The sequence below is a fragment of the Rana temporaria genome, chromosome 7, assembly GCF_905171775.1.
Source record: "Rana temporaria chromosome 7, aRanTem1.1, whole genome shotgun sequence".
Lineage (NCBI taxonomy): Eukaryota > Metazoa > Chordata > Amphibia > Anura > Ranidae > Rana > Rana temporaria.
In genome coordinates this window covers 118,648,771-118,667,563 of record NC_053495.1, presented here as the reverse complement: position 1 = coordinate 118,667,563, position 18,793 = coordinate 118,648,771, and the positions used below count along the sequence as shown (strand labels likewise).

Here is an 18,793-nt window from a genome sequence, read left to right as displayed (position 1 = left end):
CATGACCAGATGCAGATCCCCACTAGAGGCTTGTATGTCATATATAGTCTGGTAGAGGCTTGGAGATGGAAAAACCCAGATACTCGTGCTTTCTCTTGGTTGGAAATGTGTTTTCTGTCCAAGGATATTTTACCTAGGGTGGTGGAGGTTCAATATATTCTGAGGGCAATTTCAGATTACTCCTCTCTAATATTGACTCTAGCCATGGGTCCATTGTGTGGATATAAATTGTGGAGACTGAGCTCATTGTGGTTAAAGGAGGAGTGCTTGAAAAGGTCTTCTGCAAACGCTATAGGTAATTTCTAGGCAGAGAATAAGATGATGTATCACTGAGTGTTACATGGGATGCTTTTAAAGCCTCCATCAGAGGGTCTATTTCAGAGGTCTTTAGGAAACTTAGATCTGATAGGGAATGGTAGATTCGAGAATGTGAACAGGCAGCTACAGAAGCTGAAGTGGAATATGTTAGAACCCCGACCTCTTCTAATTTTAGAGATGTGTGGAGAGATTTTTCTCGCAAACTTGATTTAGTATTGGTTGAAAAGACACAAAAGAAACTACTTTACCAATCCTAATATGAAATGCGAGATAAAAATAGCAAATTGTTAACATATCTAGCCCATTCTCAACACGCTCCTGCCTCTATTCCTTGTGTTTATAATGAACACCAAACCCTCTGTATTTCTCCAGATGATATAGCAAATGTATTCATACAGTTTTTTCTAATCTATAATCCTCCTGTGTAAGTTATGGAGCAGAAGAGGTTCAGCACTACCTAGAACCTATCCCGCTTACTGTATTGTCCCAATACACAGCAACAGATCTAGATCTCTCTATCTCTGTACCACAAATAGAAGAAGCGATGCACTCCCTTGCCCCTAACAAAACCCCAGGGTTGGATGGGTACCCTGTAGAGTGGTATTGTACTTACAAATATTTTTTTGCACAAATATTACTAGAGGTATACAAAGACACTTTTGACAATGGTGTGCTCCCAGATTCTCTTTGGGAAGCATTAATTGTTCTGATTCCCAAACCGCACAAGGGCCACAACTTTTGTGAGTCCTATCACCCCATAGCTCGTTGTGTGAGTGAATATTAGTAATGATAGTTTCAAAATAAGTTGGGGCACATGGCAGGGGTGCCCATTGTTGCCCCTGTTGTTTGCCCTAGCTATAGAGCCACTGGCAGCTATGCTTAGGGCAGTTAAGGGATGCTGGATAAACACTCCGGAAGAAAAAACCTCTTTATGTGCTGACGATATCCTACTATATTTAGCAGATTCTAATGGGCCATTGACCAATGCATTGGGTATAATTTTAAGATTTGGTGCCTGCTTTGGGTTCAAAGTTAATTGGAGTAGGTCAATTGTCTTCCCATTTGATCCCTTGTTTGCCCCTACGATGCCCCCGGATGTCCCATTACAGGTGGTCTCCAGATTTCGGTATTTGGGAGTTGAGATTCAGTTACCACTAAGTACATATAGTTCTAATAATCTCTCCCCTTTAATGGCCTGAATGAGGACTATTTTTCAGACTTGGTCCAAGTTACCTCTTAATCTCCTAGGTCAAATCAATATATTTAAAATGATATACCTTCCCATATTTCTCTTCATATTCTGTCATGCCCCAATTTATATCCCCAAAAACTATTTACAGAAAAAAATATGATACTTACCTATTTTCCCTGGGGATCTAGGCTACCTGGGATATCCCTTGAGATGTTATATTTGCCTATTCTGGCGGGTGGCCTGGCTTTACCAAGTCTTCAATGCTACTATTTGGCATCCCAGTTGACCCATATACACTGGTGGTTCTTCGCAGATCTAGACTTTGCCTCTGTGGCTACTCAAGCTGCTCTGGTTCAGTCTTATGAAGCGTTGATCAATGTTTTATACAGAAATGGCCCATACCCCTTAGTTGGGGCAGGTATTCTTAAACTCTCTCATAATATTTTTCATCTCTTTAATAAGAGAATAGGGGTACCACCGTAAGCACATCTCCCAATGCTCCACTCTGGTATAATCCCCAACAAGCTGAAATACATAAGATCCCAAAAGGGACGCATTGGGCTAGTTTTGGAATTAAATATACTCACTAACTGTTTTCTGACCATACTTTTAAAACATTTAGAGATCTGCAGTTGGCATATAAGATTCCCAACAAATTTTTCTTTGGCTATCTGCAATTACTTCATGCAGTAGCGGCTTAATTTGGACTGACAGAGGTTTCAGGCTGCCTCTCTAGAGAAACTGTTATTTGAGGATGATCACTTAAAACTTTTTTCTCAATATTATTCACTTCTCTTGACTTCCTCCTCCCCGAGGATGATGAAGATAGCTAGATAATCAACCTCCGACATTCCTTCCCTAACAGAAGAATGATGGTCTGAGGTAGTCGGATCTTTATTGCCCTCTGTGATATCAGCCAGGGATAAGCTAATACAATTCAACTTCTTACACAGAATTTACTATACCCCAGCATGTCTATATAAGATAGGTAGGGTAGATTCATCAGAATGCCACCACTGTCATGCTGTAGTGGGTGATTATTTTCATATGATTTGGATGTGCCCCTGTGTTGGGAGATTATGGGTGGCAATCCTCAGGTTTCTGGAGGACAGGATGGCCCCCCAAATATCTGCTCTCCAGTAAGATGTCTGTTAGGGGACTTTGAAGAGAAGGATCTGGCTAGCTCTAAAAAAGATCCTACTGACAATAGTGTTCTTTAATGCCAAAAAAGCTTTGGAATTCAAATGGAAGAACCCTACCCCATCAACTATTCAATTCTGTGTGGACTTAATCAATAATGCATTACCGTCGTATAACGTAGTAACGTATGCCTCTAGGGCATAGGTGGAAAACACAAGGCCCGCAGGCCGAATCCGGCCCTCCAGACCATTTCATGTGGCCCTCGCACCTCTCCTGCAGCTGCAGGAGAGCTCCAGCCCTCCTCTGGTCCTACTCCAGGCCCTTACTTTTTGCTTTCAAGAAATGCATCCAGCTTCTTCCCAGCAACAGGAAGGAAAGGGGGGTGCATTGTGATGTAAGGGGGAGTGGGGGACTCAACTTCTGATGGTGGGTGGCTCTTGACATACCGTGTTTCCCCGAAAGTAAGCCCTACCCCGAAAATAAGACCTAGCGTTACTTTCCAGGAGAGCTGCAATATAAGCCCTACCCCGAAAATAAGCCCTAGTTGTAAATGCTTGTAAAATCCTATAATCCTCTCTATTACAGTAGTATATAATGTACAATGTGTTTTTCTGTAATATAAGTGCGGGGAAGAGAGCTCTGGCGGGTCACAGAAGCACAGAGCGGCGCTATAACTTAGGTATTTGGCACAATTATATTACAGAAATACATATATTGTACATTATATAATAGTGTAATAGAGTGGATTATGAGATTTTACAAGCATTTTAACTTGGTTCACACTGGAGAGAGAGGGGGAAAGAAGACAGCACATTACAAGGTAAGACCGACCCCAAAAATAAGCCCTACTGTGTCTTATGTTGCCAAAATATATATAAGACCCGGGCTTATTTTCGGGGAAACACGGTATAATGTAAAGGGGAGGGGATGCGTTGGACATCTAATCTTACAGATACAACCGGCCCTTTTGAGGGCAATCATAATGCTAATGCGGCCCACGATGAAATTGAGTTTGACACCCCTGCTCTAGGGGATACCCTAAAAGATGTGAGAAAAACAGAGCGACTCAATTCAGTCTCTGGTGATATTGTTGTTTAAGATAAATATAAGGAATTGTTTCTCGGAAAATGGAGATGGGTTATGTATCGCCAAATGTAATAAAGAGTGGTATAACTTAAAAGTATTTGTTCTCAGTGTAGGTGCAAAGGTTATATCCATGAAGTTTATATTATACATACATATATATATATATATATATATATATATATATATATATATATATATATATATATATATATATATATATATATATATATATATATATATATCAGTTCTGTTTATTATATGTTCTTCAAATGACCAGATGAACACACCATAGCATTCTTTTAGGCTTACCTTTATTCGCTTTTAAAGATATGGATAATGTCTAAATTACTGTATACTTTGACAATACGTTTATAGATAAACAAATGCTATTTTGCCTGTATTCTATTATGTGCTTTTTGTATCCTATAGTAGTATGCACTATGGATGTTGTTATTATTGTTTTTGTGAAATATCAATAAAAATGTACCCTTTAAAAAAAAAAGATCATATTATTGGACAATCGCTCTGAAAGCAGTACTTTGCGTCTGGTTTTCTCATTGTGTTACTTCTGCAAACTGGCTAACGGTTCAGTAAAACAAAGCAAAGAAATTCCAAATAAACCTGAGCCAATAATAAAGGTTGAACAAAAATACATTCACTCTGCACCTTTCTCATCAGAATATTTTAACTCAGGCTCCACATGAGAGTCCCTCCTGACATTAGAGTCCACATAAGAGTCCCTCCTTATATCAGAGTCCACATGAGAGTCCATCCTTACATCAGAGTCCACATGAGAGTCCCTCCTTAAATCAGGGTCCCCATCAGAATTTCTCTTTACATGAGAGTCCTCATCAGAATGACCCATTATATCAGAGTAATCCTCATGTCAAAGTCCACAGCAGAGTCCCCCTTACATCATGGTTCTCTTTTTATAACATATACATAGCTACATTAGCCTAAGCTGGACTATTCCAAAAATATAGCATGTCTGGAATTCTGTTTTGATCTATGCAATATGAGAAAACAGGATGTCTCTAGAATATGAAGCTTTACAAAAAAACAAACCTTAGTTATTGGAAAGGTCTACTGGGTTCCAAATGAAAAAAAGGTGCTATTAATAGTACTTTTCTACACAAAACAAGTCTTTTTTTAAAAAGAGAAGTATGGGATTTCAAAATAACAAACACACATACTCAACTAGGTTGATGTAGCGTCACTGTGATGCTGCCAGCTCTAATGACCTGTACACACGATCGGTCAATCCGATAAAAATGGTCTGATGGATTTTTCCATCAGTTATCCGATGAAGCTGACTGATGGTCAGTCGTGCCTACACACCATCGGTTAAAAAAACGATTGTGTCAGAACGCGGTGATGTAAAACACGACGTGCTGATAAAAATGAAGTTCAATGCTTCCAAGCATGCGTCGACTTGATTCTGAGCATGCGTGGATTTTTAACCGATGGACGTGCCTACAGACAATCGTTTTTTATCTATCGGTTAGGTATCCATCAGATCATTTTAAAGCAAGTTCCATTTTTTTTAACCCGATGGATAAATAACCGATGGGGCCCACACACGATCGGTTTGGTCTGATGAAAATGGTCCATCAGACCGTTTTCATCAGACAAACCGATCGCGTGTACGCGGCATTAGACCAAGAACTGAGAGATTAAAAAAGCTAATTTACCAGTTCTCAGGCTTCAATGAGCAGAGGACCAGTGACTGTCAGTCACCAGCTCTCTGCTCTGCCCTTCCAGGGCTCACTGGAGCGCCAAGATGTGGAGAGGGTGGGAGCGGCTGGCTCAGGCTCCCAGCGCCACACTAACAGGCTGAGCCAGCTACCAGTCAGACATTTGGGTGTCTCCTGACATTGGTACATGAGGCAGGGTTGAGTCGTACATTTAAGAGGTGGAAAGCTGACATTCCTGATCGCACAGAGGAAGATTGGGGAGATTGTGTTTCTTCTCATGTCCCCTCTATGATATCAGCTAGGAACAGATTTGTGCAGCTAAAATTTCTTTGTCGTGTATACTACACACCACAGAGACTGTGCCAACATATTCCCACAGAGAGACCCCAGGTGCCCTAGGTGTGGTGCAGAGAGTGGCTCCTTCTGCCATATGGTTTTGTCCTGCCCTAAACTTGACACATACTGGAAGTGGGTAGCTGACACTCTTAGAGACATTTGTGATACTGTAGTCCCGCTGGACCCTCAAGTTATTTTACTTAACAATATGGAGGATATTGTGGGAGATAGATACATGAAGTTATGCCTTACTTTTGTGTTTTATGCTAGACGAGAAATCTTGAGCAGAAAACCCCAAAAGATGTGACAAAATCTGGTCCACCTGGATCGATGCAGAGGAATGAATGCCTAATGCCTAATGGCAGACTATAATTGCTTCTCGGAGGTGGTGCTCCCCCCCCACCACCACTTCTCTGGTTTTCCATTCTCATGCGCGCCTGCTCCTCAATCATCTTTATGCTGCCTCTCTCCCCGTCCTCGCTGCCTTGCCTTCTTCTCCTATACAGATCTCATGCAGATTCATCCTGTTGGTAATACCCAAATTTACTGTGGAGGTTATGGGTACCTATAGTTCTAGCATGAATCTATATAGAGATGAACTGGTCCTCATTATTATACTTTTATGACGTGGAATATTACTGTATACATGCTGTTTCAAGGTCATTTTTAGGCATTTACGACAAAAAATTGCTGTGTAATATTTTTGTTTTTTAGTATTTTTTTTTTCCATATGCTGTTTGTACTGATTATGCCTCTTTTACAATAAAAAAAACGTTCTGTTAAAAAAAAAAGTCGGGATCCCTCGAGAGTCTGGACTGGCTGAGTGACGTCAGCCGACAGTGGACTTTAGCCCACTGCTGACTGAATATGTGTCACAGAAGTGCAAATCTAAGTGCACTCCTGTGATCCACAGGAGAAGTAGGGCCAAAAGAGTTTTGGCCCACATCTCCTTTAAGTCTATACAGTTCAAAAGCTTAGACTATGACCAAGGATTATACAGACCAGTATGTGGAATTACGAGTCAGATTCATATGGAAGAAGGTTCTTTGTTCTGTACATTAATAACTTCCTTGCCTCTAAGGCTACTCTGCAAATATTGAAACTGGTATAATTTGAGAATGCAAAAAGGAGGAATAAATAAAAAGGTCTCCTCTGAGTGTAGTTTGTTCCGTGGGCTAAAGCAGCACCTGTTTGTCAAAGTGACATTTCCCCAGCATCAGCAGCAGGTTAGAGACGCAGCAAGACTTATATCCCTGTTCTGCTTCCAATCAGGCTCCAAACCGCCATCAAAGGCAACCTGCACTATATCTTCCTGCCCTAATTAAATGCTTACCTGGAGGATGCCCAATCCTTACAGACTATATGGTGGAAACACAATATTTAATCTCAGAATAGCCTCTGTTTCCTGATCTTTCAACCTAAAAACCATCAACATGAACCGAAAAAAAGCATGAAATGTTTCGATTGAAGTGACTCGGAGAAAAATTGTACTTACTGGGTTTGATTTAGTAAGCAGGGTGTGATCACTTTGCAAAGTGATGTTTACTTAGTTCATAAGGTGAAGCTGTATGAACTTTAAACGTGCAATCATGTTCAATCAAGGAAAAAAAGAATTGTGCTTGCACACGATGGGATGACAGAAGAGAAAAAGCTTCCCGCTATGGGAACATCTCTTGTTAAGTAAACATTCACTTTACAAAATAAACTGCCTCTATGTTTTAGTAAATTAATCCCATAGACTTAAACTGCTATAGCGGCTGGGAGTTTGCTTACATACTGGTGCTGTTGACGATGTAATAGTTAGGTTGGTGGCCACAAAAGCGGGTCTAACTCATGTAGCATTATCCTTACAAAACTGTAATGAGAAACACCCACACCTGGATAAACAAACGATAAAAATAGTAATGATATTTGCAGTTGCTGTCTATTGTGTCCAACAAAGAGTTATCCAATATTAAATCAATCTCAGACAGTGCTTGCTATAACATAAAAAAGTCTACTAGTAGGTGCCAAAAATTATATATGACACACATACTGTGGATGCCACTGCTGTAATTGTAAGTGACAGGTAATAATTTAATTGTAAACATAAGGCCCCGTACTCACGACCAAACATGTCTGCTGAAACTGGTCGGCAGACCAATTTCAGCAGACATGTTCCCTCTTGTGTACAGCCGCGCGGACAGGATTCCAGCAAACAATTGTCTGACAGACCGTTTCTGAGCAGACAACTGTTTCCCGGACTTGCTTTAAAACAGTCCGCTGGAAACCTGTCCGCCCGGACATGTACGGTCGTCTGTACAGACCTACCGTACATGTCCTGCCGCCCGCCATCCCTCGCATGCGTCGAATGACTTTGACGCATGCGTGGAAGCATTTTCAAGGCAGGCCGCCCACGCCGGCGCGTCATTGTCGCGGCGACACCGCGTCATCGACGCGTCGACACCGCGGACACGCCCCGCGTATTGTTTACGCGCGGTCTTCTGTTCGATGGTGTGTATAGCCATCGAACAGAAGTCCCCGGGCAGTCCCCGGCCAGACATGTCCGATGGAAACGGTCTGCAGACCGTTTTCATCGGACATGTCCTGCCGTGAGTACAAGGCCTAAGTGATAAATAATAATTAAAGTGCAATCTTGATTGCTTCGTACCTTGTTCCCAGGGTTCCCCCTGTGTGTTCCACCACATGCTATAATATATTCACACTGCACTCACCAGATGTCATTGACACCCTTACTGTTTATAGTAAGGAGAGTCAACAAGGCTTGCAGGTCTTTAGGAGGAACTGTCCCACAATCCCTGGTGTCTCCTGGTTGCTATTACGAATCCTGGCTCCTCCCTGTTGTGATCCAGTATGTTTTCCTAAACGATTATTAGGCAGGCAAAAATTAAATGGAGAGGCAGCCTCTCATAGTGTAAAATCCTTGGTAGAGTTATTCATTAAAAACTACAATGTAAAAAAGTGCCACTGAATAGATATAAGAAAACAGCCCTCTAGGGTGTGCAGAAAGATGGACGCTGTCTAGAACCTGGCATGCATTCCACTTGCTGGGCCAGAAGTGACGCATGGGATCCGTGAGAGCAACCAGGAGACACCAGGGACTGTGGTTGCACTTGGTGGAACACACAGGGGGAATCCTGGGAGCAAAGCATTAAGCACTCAAGATTGTGTATGTTTACAATTGAATTATTACCTTTCACAATTACAGCAATGGAAATCCACAGTATGTCATATATCTTTTTTGGCACCTACTAGAATACTTTTTTAAGTTATAGCCAGCGCTGCCTGAGATTAATTTAATATGGAGATCTTCATTTTGTGGCCCTGCCTAAAAAAAACAAAAGAATAACTCAAAAAATAATTATGTGTGATGATTCTTAGGCCTCGTACACACGATTGGGTTTCTCGGCAAAAACCAGCAAGAAAACTGATTCTTGCCGAGATTACTGTTCGTGTGTACGAGGCATTCAGGTTTCTCGTCAGGAAATCTGGCCAGAATCTCGACGAAAAAAAAAAAGAGAACCTGCTCCCGAAGAGAAACCCGAGCGTGTGTATACTTAACTGTCGCCGTGGAAACCTGTGCATCCTCGAAATGACTTTAACGCATGCGCGAAAGCTTCCACGGCATAGGTGGGGTGAAGCAAGATGGCGGCGACGGCAGCAAATGTGACGCAGTCATACGCAATGACATCACCACGTTCTTTTCTTTCAAGAGAACCGCGGTTCTTTTGAAATGACAGTCAGTACACTCCGGCGGCAAGAGTTTTTTGCCAAGAATCTCGTCAGGGAAAACAACAGGTTTTTCCTGACGAGATTCTCGGACGTGTGCACGAGGCCTAAGGAGCGTGCTGGAGGAAGGTATGTAACACAGAAAATTACCGAGCTAGAGACTAACTCAGAAAATAAATACTACTATTACTTATTAGTATTAACTACACACAGATATTAGAATGCAATTTTTTTCCCTTAAGTTGGCTCAATTGGCCACTAGAGCATAGACAATTATGTGTGCAGCTATGTCCGTTATCCTAAAATGAAAGAAAAGTATGAGTATTAAGTCTTTTGGGGCTGCACTAGGCTTCCCGTGGTCTTTTGTGCCTAAAATGATTTCTTTGTTGTGTAGAATCTGCAAATTAAGGACTTACCTGGAGCAGCAAGTGATATTTCAGGACCCTTTGCATAGGAACAACAAGAAGATCACGCAGTGTGAATTTCCCATTATTTGCTCTCTTTGAACATTCCTGTTTAGATGAAATATTGTTATCATTACATCGCTGCAGTCTCTGCTTTCAATGACACATTACAGAATTAGGAAAAAATAACAGATGCATGGCCCTGGAAATGTCATCTATATTTAAGCAAAATAAGATTTTAAGTTTTGCATGAAAACAAGCATATCTAAAAACGTACACCTATAACTGTTTTCCTTTCACATTAATCATGTCTGCAGGAATAATGGTGTGTGCTGTCATATCACTGCGCTGTAAGCTAGGTCATGCAATTGTGCAGATAATCTGAAGATAACGCTCTAGGCAAAGGAATACAAAAACAAATAATTAAGAACAAGTCCTATTAATTTAATTTATATTATAAAGGAATTATGGCATGCACTTGTGGCAGAATTTAGAAAATATTCCCAAAAGAACATAATGTATATTTGATAATGAATCAGATTCATTTTTAAATGTTGTCTTTAAAACATCAATGTGATTTGTGAAGAAGCTACAGCTTGAAGTACTGAAAATCATTAATGAAGCAATGGTGACAGAGCCTGTGCCATGAAATGGCCCCACAGTGAAGGACAGAGCTTCACAGAAGCACACTGTTGCTGTCTCTGCAGCTGGTGGTGTGCTGCAGGGAAGATGGATGCTTGCCAGGGGATGGTGCTTGTATTAGCTGACACCACAGAGCACTACTTCTTCTACAAAGACATCCATAAGGAGTTCATGGCAGGACAGAAACTGGAGTTCTGTCAGCAACTGATAAAAACCCTAAGGCAATGATTTTGCAATTGCAGAATCTCAGTATAAGCATGAATTAAACTCAGAATATCATTGATATTATTACTGCTACGGCACTGATTTTAACTGGCAGAATAACAGGAATTGTATGGAAAATTAGACACCTGTATTGCAGACCTAACAGGTTTCCAAACCACATCTGATATGGCCATAAATAATATATATGATGGTTTCTATGTTATTATTTAATGTGCAAAACAATCACATAAATGATGAAGTCTCTCACTAGCAAATAACACACAGTTGCCGTTTTTCCATCTCCCCGTATTATAGTTTTAATAACACAATGGCAATGTCACTCTGTGGACAGGGTAGTCTTAGATTGACATGTAGTTTAAGGCCTTTAAAATGAATGTTTGCTTATGTACACTAATACATATACATATTATGAACAAGCCTTAACAACACTTTAACAAAAGCACTCATTCACCTTTGTAGATTCAGGCATTGTGGAGAAATGCATTTTCAAGTTCACAACAGGCACAAAAAAATCTAATTTTTATTAGAGTAGATCTTGGCAGCCTGTCAGCCTACTAAACGTACAGCGGGTGTTTCAAAGCTGTTAGAAACCAACTTTAGAGTCCTGATCTTTGTGAATGAATTCTTCACAGTACAAATGGCTAGAGAGGTGAAGGGGGCTGGTTTTACAGTCAAATACGTATTATTCAACAGTTTCAAAAAATAGGTTATAACAGTTTGCCATGTAATGTCACATTACATAGAAAGAGTACATAGGCTGTACAGATAGGGGGTTTGTTTCAGCCCTTAAGTTGCGGCAACAATTTTTTCATTTTTTGCACACGCTACAAAGCATGTTATACCTAAAGATTACCTAGTCCCCTAAAACATTATATATTTTCTGAAATCAGGAAGCCTTTAAAATAAAATGGTGGCAGTTGGAATTTTTTATGTCACGTAGTAATTGTGCTATAGTTTTTAAAATGTAAATTTTCTTTAAAAAATACACTCAAATACATTTTAGTGTACACAAACACAATATGATACCCATTTGTTTGGTGATATATAAAATATGAGGTTGCATCGAGCAATTAAATACCAAATATGGCAATCCTCGTGAATAATGGCCCTGGAATTATTGCTCTGGAGTGTGTGTCAATACCTAATGGGAAGGGCAATCAACATGTTCATGAGTGTTTGCATATGCATGCATGTAGGGTTGTTTTTATTTTTTTATTTTTTATTAAACTTCTATTTTTCCATTGTAACTTCATTTTATTGCTAACACAGGGAGGTTTAAAAGCCCCCTGTGTGATAGCATAGTGCAGATGACAAGTTCTCTTTAAGGAGACATCAGGGGTTTAAGGAGACAGGTTAACACCTCTGCAAAATGATTGGGCACAGACTGTACTGACAGCTCTGAACCTGGAAGGGCTCAGAGTTGAGCCCTTCCGGGTTCATACTCCTTCTGCATCCAGAAAGTTAAAACAGTACTATCAAATGATGGATGTTATAAGGTGTTCTGAGGCCATGTGATGCTTAAATTCTTGTGACAGCAGGTATGGAGGGATTCAAGTACAGACCAGCCATGTAAGAATAACAGTCATCCAGAATGATGCACTAACAGATATAAGTTTAAAAGGTGGCTACATACCTCCAGTTTTAATTTGACGTCTTCTCTGGTTTTACATATGTTATCCAGGATAGATATGGCTAACTCCACTTGACTACAGTACTCTCCATATATAAGAAGTCTGATGAGGATGATAAAAATAAGTTAGCTGTGCACAGTGCTTTTTAATATTACATTTATAGAAAACAATGAGCTCATACACAGACAGATATTCCATGAAACATGATAAAAGATTAAAGAACTGCCTAAACTTGTAGTAATCATCCAACTATGCAGATGATCTGCAAATGTATTGGCTGGCAATCTGTAGTTAAAGTAGAATTTCAGGCAAAACCTGTCTAGTCTTAAAAATGTTCCCTCCCCCTTCTCAAAGTACAACTAAGGCCAGGTTCACATATGTGCAAATTGGATGTGTGTCTTTCACTGCATCCAATTCTCATTATGCAAACATGACCGACTCTCAATGAAGCCGGTTCACGCAGGTCCGGGGCAGCCGCGGTCTGCATTCCAAAAGGGTCCTGTATGTTTTTCTGACTAACTGGTGTAAGAAAGATTTGTATACTTCCCTATTATCAGGTTGCTGAAGCCTGGTCATGTGATTTGGCTCCCCTGTGTCAACAAGCGCAGCTAAAAGGGGTAAGAAGGAGCGCCAAGGGTGATGGGTGAAGCCTATTGGTGATGTCACCGGTCCCAGGCATTATAAGCCGGTGTCCAAGTGCTCTCTTCTCTGCAGGTGGCCCTGGCTAACATGGGACATCACTTGACCAGACTGAGGTTAGTCAATATAGCGGAGTTCCTCCCTGTATTTCAAGTATGGCCCCCATCGTTGCTGATTTCATTGCCTAAAATATTCCGATTTTTTTTTTTGTTCTTTTTTAAGCATTTTACCCTTTTTCGGGTCACTAAAAGCTTTACTTCCTCTGTACCCTGCAAGGTATGTTATTCCCAGCTGCCCACTCACTCTTAGGATATGTGTCATCAATCCCAGGAGTCAAGGGGCAACCTGCAGTACACCGAGTACGCCACACTTTGTTCACACTGCACAGGCATGAAAGATCGGGAGGTGCACGCTGGGTAGCCAGCTGCACCATTTCCCTGAAGGAACTCGGAGTGGGCTTCAGATGCCCACACTAAGGATGGAAGCTCACTGGGTCTGGAGGGTCCAGTGAGTACAAACAAACAAATGAAAAAAGAAAATGTCTTCATATGCCGCTATAGATTTTATACACTGCAACTATCACAGTGGTGATTTTTAAAAAAAAGTCTGAAGCTCTGCTTTAAAGGTAGTTAGGTTTTTTAACCATCCAAGACACCAAACCACTGATTTGATATCGTATATGCATTATCTGCCCATCTCCTGCAGTCTCTGACCATTTTTTTAGCATCCCTGCAGTCTCTGCCCATCTCCTATATCAGGTCTGCAGTCTCTGTCCATCTTTAGCTGAACTCGCACGATTGCATTCCTGCATGTCAGTCCCGACTTGGGGGGCGATTTCAGAGACATCTGTGCGAGTTTCCACACAAATGTCAATGGAAATTGGACCCCAAAATCACCAAAAGTAGTACATAATGCGGCGTCGCACCGATTCGGGCGTTGCCATTGCTGGAAATTGCCGCTGATTTGGCAGCATACGATTTCACATGTCAAATCACACATCAATCACCATCAATGTGAACAAGGGCACACTGATCTATGGTATAACGTCTATTTAAAAAAAAAACAATGCCGTATTTCCTAATATATTAGTAGACAGTTTTTTCTCCTATTGCCCCCCACAACAAAACCTTAAGGCTTTTGTTCACACCTATGCAAGTGCGATGTTGCGCAAACATTTTTATGCAATTTTGTGTGGCGCATTTAGGGCAGCCCATTCATTTTAATGGGCTGCCCTACATGCGAAAATGCATAACCCTTTTATTAAAATTGTGCTATACCAAAACACATGGTATAACATATGGTGTTAGCAAGGTGCATTGGGGTGCTATTATGAATTAATGGCATTATTGTGCACTTGAAACAGGGATGCACGTTTTTGTACTTTGTGGGTGCGCTCATGATTTTGCGCGCTCTTTTGCACGTTTCCTGGACCGTGTTCTGATGCAAACTGGCCCTTACACCTCATAGGTCCAAGTCATAGGAAATATGGTATCTGGGCAGTAGGCTTTACAGGAGCACCACGTGTATGACTGGTAAATTGCAATAGATTAAATTTTTATTTTATTTTTTTAGAAATTGATGCTTTTTAACACAAGAGGTCTTGCTATTTTGTCAGAGCCAAATTGCCTTTAGGCCCCTTTCACATGGGGCAGTGGAGGTGCGGTGACGGTATAGCGCTGAACCGCCTGAAAAACGTGTCAGTGTGAAAGGGATCTAACTTGAGAAAAGGAAGGGGGAGGTTTAATAATCGCTGACCTAGAAGTGTGGTTCCGGTAAACAGCTTGTTGACCAATTGTCAGCTTGTCATTGTTTTGGAAACCACAAAAAAAGCCTGCAAAATCGAACGGGATCAATATCTTATCTGATCTTTACAATGCATAAACTGTTGAATCTGAGACACCATTTGAGTTATCACCCATAAATTATAAAGCTAAAAAAAAAAAAAAAAAAAAACAATATTAACAAAATACACTAGAGCATCATTATTTAAAATACTGTAAAAATGTGGTTTCAATTTTTTTCCAAACTGTAAATAATATATTATTTCTGATAACACGAATGGATTCATAAATAATGGAAAAACACAATTGCTTCCTATTGCAGCCAGTCAGGGTTCCTGTGTTATTATGATAGGTGAAGTCAGTTGTGACAAGAAATGTGAGATGAATTTTAGGCGTGGATCCGTGGATTTATTTCAGTAGTCTATGCTCTTCAAATGTAGCATTTCCCATACTTCGGTTTTTGGATTTTTAGCATACACAATATAGCTAAATGTAACTATTCTTATCTGTTGTTAAAGGAGTTGTAAAGGAAACATTTTCTTTTGCTGAAATGACCATTTACAGGGTACAGAGACATAATAGTTAACTGATTCCTTTTAAAATTGATTAAAAATAGATAAAAATCAATCATATAATGTGCCTCTAGTTTCGTTTTTGCATCTAGTTTCGTTTTTGCATCTAGTTTTGTTTTTGCATGTTATCCTGCCTGTGTGCATGTATAGAGCCATAGAGCAGTGATGGTTTGGAAAATGAAACTAGAATCTCCCAGTACTGTGGTCATCAGGAAACAGACAACCAGGAAGTGTCCAGAACAGAGAACAATCACAGCAACATCAGAGCAAAAACGAACAATGAGGACATGAAAGCAGGACTGCAGTAAGGTAAAGGAAGCTATTTAGCTAAAAAAAATAATTCCTTTAGCGACCCTTTAAATACAGACATAAAACCTTATGACATTATACTGTAAATGACATGCTACTTATGATGATTTATATCCCTAACATATTTTTTGAACATTTAAAGAATGGACATTATAAAATGTATATATACATTCAGGGGTTTATTTACTAAAGGCACGTTACATAGGAATCTCCCTGCAGCTAAGTGAATGTGGGGCAATTTCACTTTCTCCTATGCATTAAGGTGAAAAAACATCTGACAATTACTGTTCCCCCAGCCCCCCTATTTTACTAAACTGAGCCCTGGAGGACGCTCTGCATCTTTGCCTGGACTTCTCGGCTCTTGATTGGATAGATTATTAGCAGCACAGCCATTGGCTCCCAATGACACGGGCGCTGGGGGGGCGTGCATTAGGTCCTGCATTCGGCGAGTATGGACGCCGAATGCTGGACACGGGAGCGTGCCCGCAAGGTAACCCCCTTGGGAGAGCACTTCCCAGAGGGGGTTATCTGATGTGGGGAGGAGCCGAGAGAGCCGCCGGGGGACCCCAGAAAGCAGCATTCGGGGGCCACTCTGTGTAAAACTACCCAGTGGAGGTAAGTATGACATGTTTGGTATTTTTTTTTTTTTTTAGAACCTTTAGTATCACTTTAAGCTTTAGAGAAAATGTCTTTACAAAGTGCAACTTCCCTTAAAAAATGAACAGTCTTTTTTTCCTTTAGTAAGTCAACTCCACAAAACCTATGACCCAAGGTCACTGTGTTCATAACAAAGTAGATTGATCTTATTCAGTTAATGTAACGTATTAAAGCTGACCAGGGTATTTGTACTCATGGGGGTTGATTTACTAAGACTGGAGAGTACAAAATCTGGTGCAATCTGTGCATGGTGGCCAATCAGCTTCTAACTTTAGTTTGTTTAATTAGGCTTTGAAAAAAATCTGGAAGCTGATTGGATGGCAGAGATTGGTGCAGAACTGCACCAGATTTTGCAGGTTCCAGGTTTATTAAATCAAACCCATATTGTCCTGAGAGACTGACCACGCCTTCTTTTATAGCTCTGTGAAGATGATAAAATTGAAAATGAGCTCAAACACCAAGGACATTGAAGTAGGTGAAGTGATGAGAGAAGCGGAAAGTAGCAGAAACAATGAAAGGAAACAGCAGCATCAGGGTGCAGGATAGGCCCATCTTCCCTTCGGACCTGTTGGTTGTGAATCTGCTGTAACCCTGTTGTTGCTGTTGATAAAGTTATTGCAGATAGTGAAATACTACCTCTCTTTATATGCCAGGAAGATCGAGTAGAGGTTTTGGCTATTTTTATGCGTAATCGAGTCTGTGACTTCAAGCATGAGGCTTCTGTGCACTTTCACCAGTTCCTGTATGCCAAAGAGAGAAATATGTCATCACAAACAAAAACATTTAAAGAATAACTAAACTAAACTAGATAAAAGGGCACAAACAGCACTGTGTAGGATTCAGTTCACACTGATAAGGCGTGGGATTTGCAGCGATTCCTGTGCGTTTCCCACACCGCATCATAATCACTCTCTGTTCATGTCAATGTTAACCACTTCCTGTCCGTAGGATGTCATATGACGGCCTGGACTTTGAGTGAAGATATCTAAATGATGCCTGCAGCTGTGGTTCCCTGCAAAGTAAAAGCCCTCATAGTGGCTGGTTAGCCGCTTGATTACAGCCACTTGATTGCTTTGGTTCTATTCCCAGCTGCAATTGGCGAGCCAAAGAAAGAGTTTGCTGGCGGCTGCGGTTTACCATAAAGCTGACCGCGGACCACATGGTCCCCGGCAATCTCTATGACCCTTGAAGGCCAGAAGAGACTTCATGACTTCACTGCCGGTGCCAGCAGAGGTAAACACTGCCGTTTTTGTTTGCTGGGAAGCCTGAGGCCTCGTACACACGACCGTTTTTCTCAAGAAAAATGCTGGCAGAGCATTTTTGCAGAGAAAAACGGTTGTGTGTATGTTTTTCGTCGAGAAAACGGTCGTGGATCTCGACGAGAAAAAAAAGAGAACATGTTCTCTTTTTTCTCGTCAGGAGTCTCAATTTCCTCGTCGTGTTTCTCGTTGGGCTGGTTTACGACGAGAAACACGTTCGTGGGTATGCTTAGAAACCCGCGTAAGCTCAAAATAAAGCATGAGACGGGAGCGCACCTTCGGTAAAAGTAGCGTTCGTAATAGAGATAGCACATTCGTCACGCTGTAACAGACTGAAAAGCGCAAATCGTCTCTCACCAAACTTTTACTTAACACGCAGTAACATGAGATTAGCAAAAGCAGCCCCAAGGGTGTCGCCAGTGGATCAAACTTCCCCTTTATAGTGCCTTTGTGCGTGTTATACGTCACCGCGTTTGAGAACGACGAGATTTTGTCTTGTAAGTGTGTAGGCAAGGAAAGCTTGACAAGATTCTCGTCAAGCTTGACAAGAACCTCGTTGAGGAAAACAGCGTTTCTTTTACGACGATATTCTTGGTCGTGTGTACCAGGCCTGAGTTTTTTTTTTATCTCATGCTTTCCAGCATAGGGGAGAGATCTGGGGACTTATAGTCCCCCGATCTCTGTAAAGAGGACCTGTCATGCTATATTCCTATTACAAGGGATGTTCACATTCCTTGTAATAGAAATAAAAGTGATAAAAAAAACTAAAGGGAAAGTGGAAAGAGAAATATAAAAAAATGTAAAGTGTCCCCGTCCACTCGTGCTCGCACGCAGAAGCGAATGTATTTGTAGGTCGCGTCATGAATGTTAGAGTGAGAGCAATAATTCTAGCGCAAGACCCCCTCTCTAACTCTAAACTGGTAATGTTTCGTGTGGGTGTGGTGTGATTTGAGCAATACAAAATGAATGGGCTCAAATCGCACGGCAACAAATTGCATGTGATTTGACCAGGAATGTGGTGCGATTCCTATCCAAATCACATGCAGTTTCCCACACCACATCAGTGGAAACCAGCACTAAGGGCTATTTTTAAAAGGCTCAGACCATAAAGCACTAATATTTCAGTTATTTGTGAATTCTGGTGCACTGAATCACTGCTGATTTCTTATCTGAACTAGA

At 40.9% G+C, this 18,793-nt stretch overlaps 1 protein-coding gene across 2 annotated transcripts in view; it reads right to left on the bottom strand.

Moving 5' to 3' along the window:
- VAV3 (vav guanine nucleotide exchange factor 3) overlaps nt 1-18,793 on the bottom strand; it is a 333,028-nt gene that overhangs the window by 136,096 nt on the left and 178,139 nt on the right. For both annotated transcript variants that reach the window (XM_040359896.1, XM_040359897.1), the window contains exons 8-10: nt 16,992-17,095; nt 12,400-12,499; nt 9,912-10,007 (exon numbers count right to left, since the gene is read on the bottom strand). In XM_040359896.1, coding sequence (XP_040215830.1) covers nt 9,912-10,007; nt 12,400-12,499; nt 16,992-17,095 — 300 coding nt within the window. The remainder of the gene's footprint in view (nt 1-9,911; nt 10,008-12,399; nt 12,500-16,991; nt 17,096-18,793) is intronic.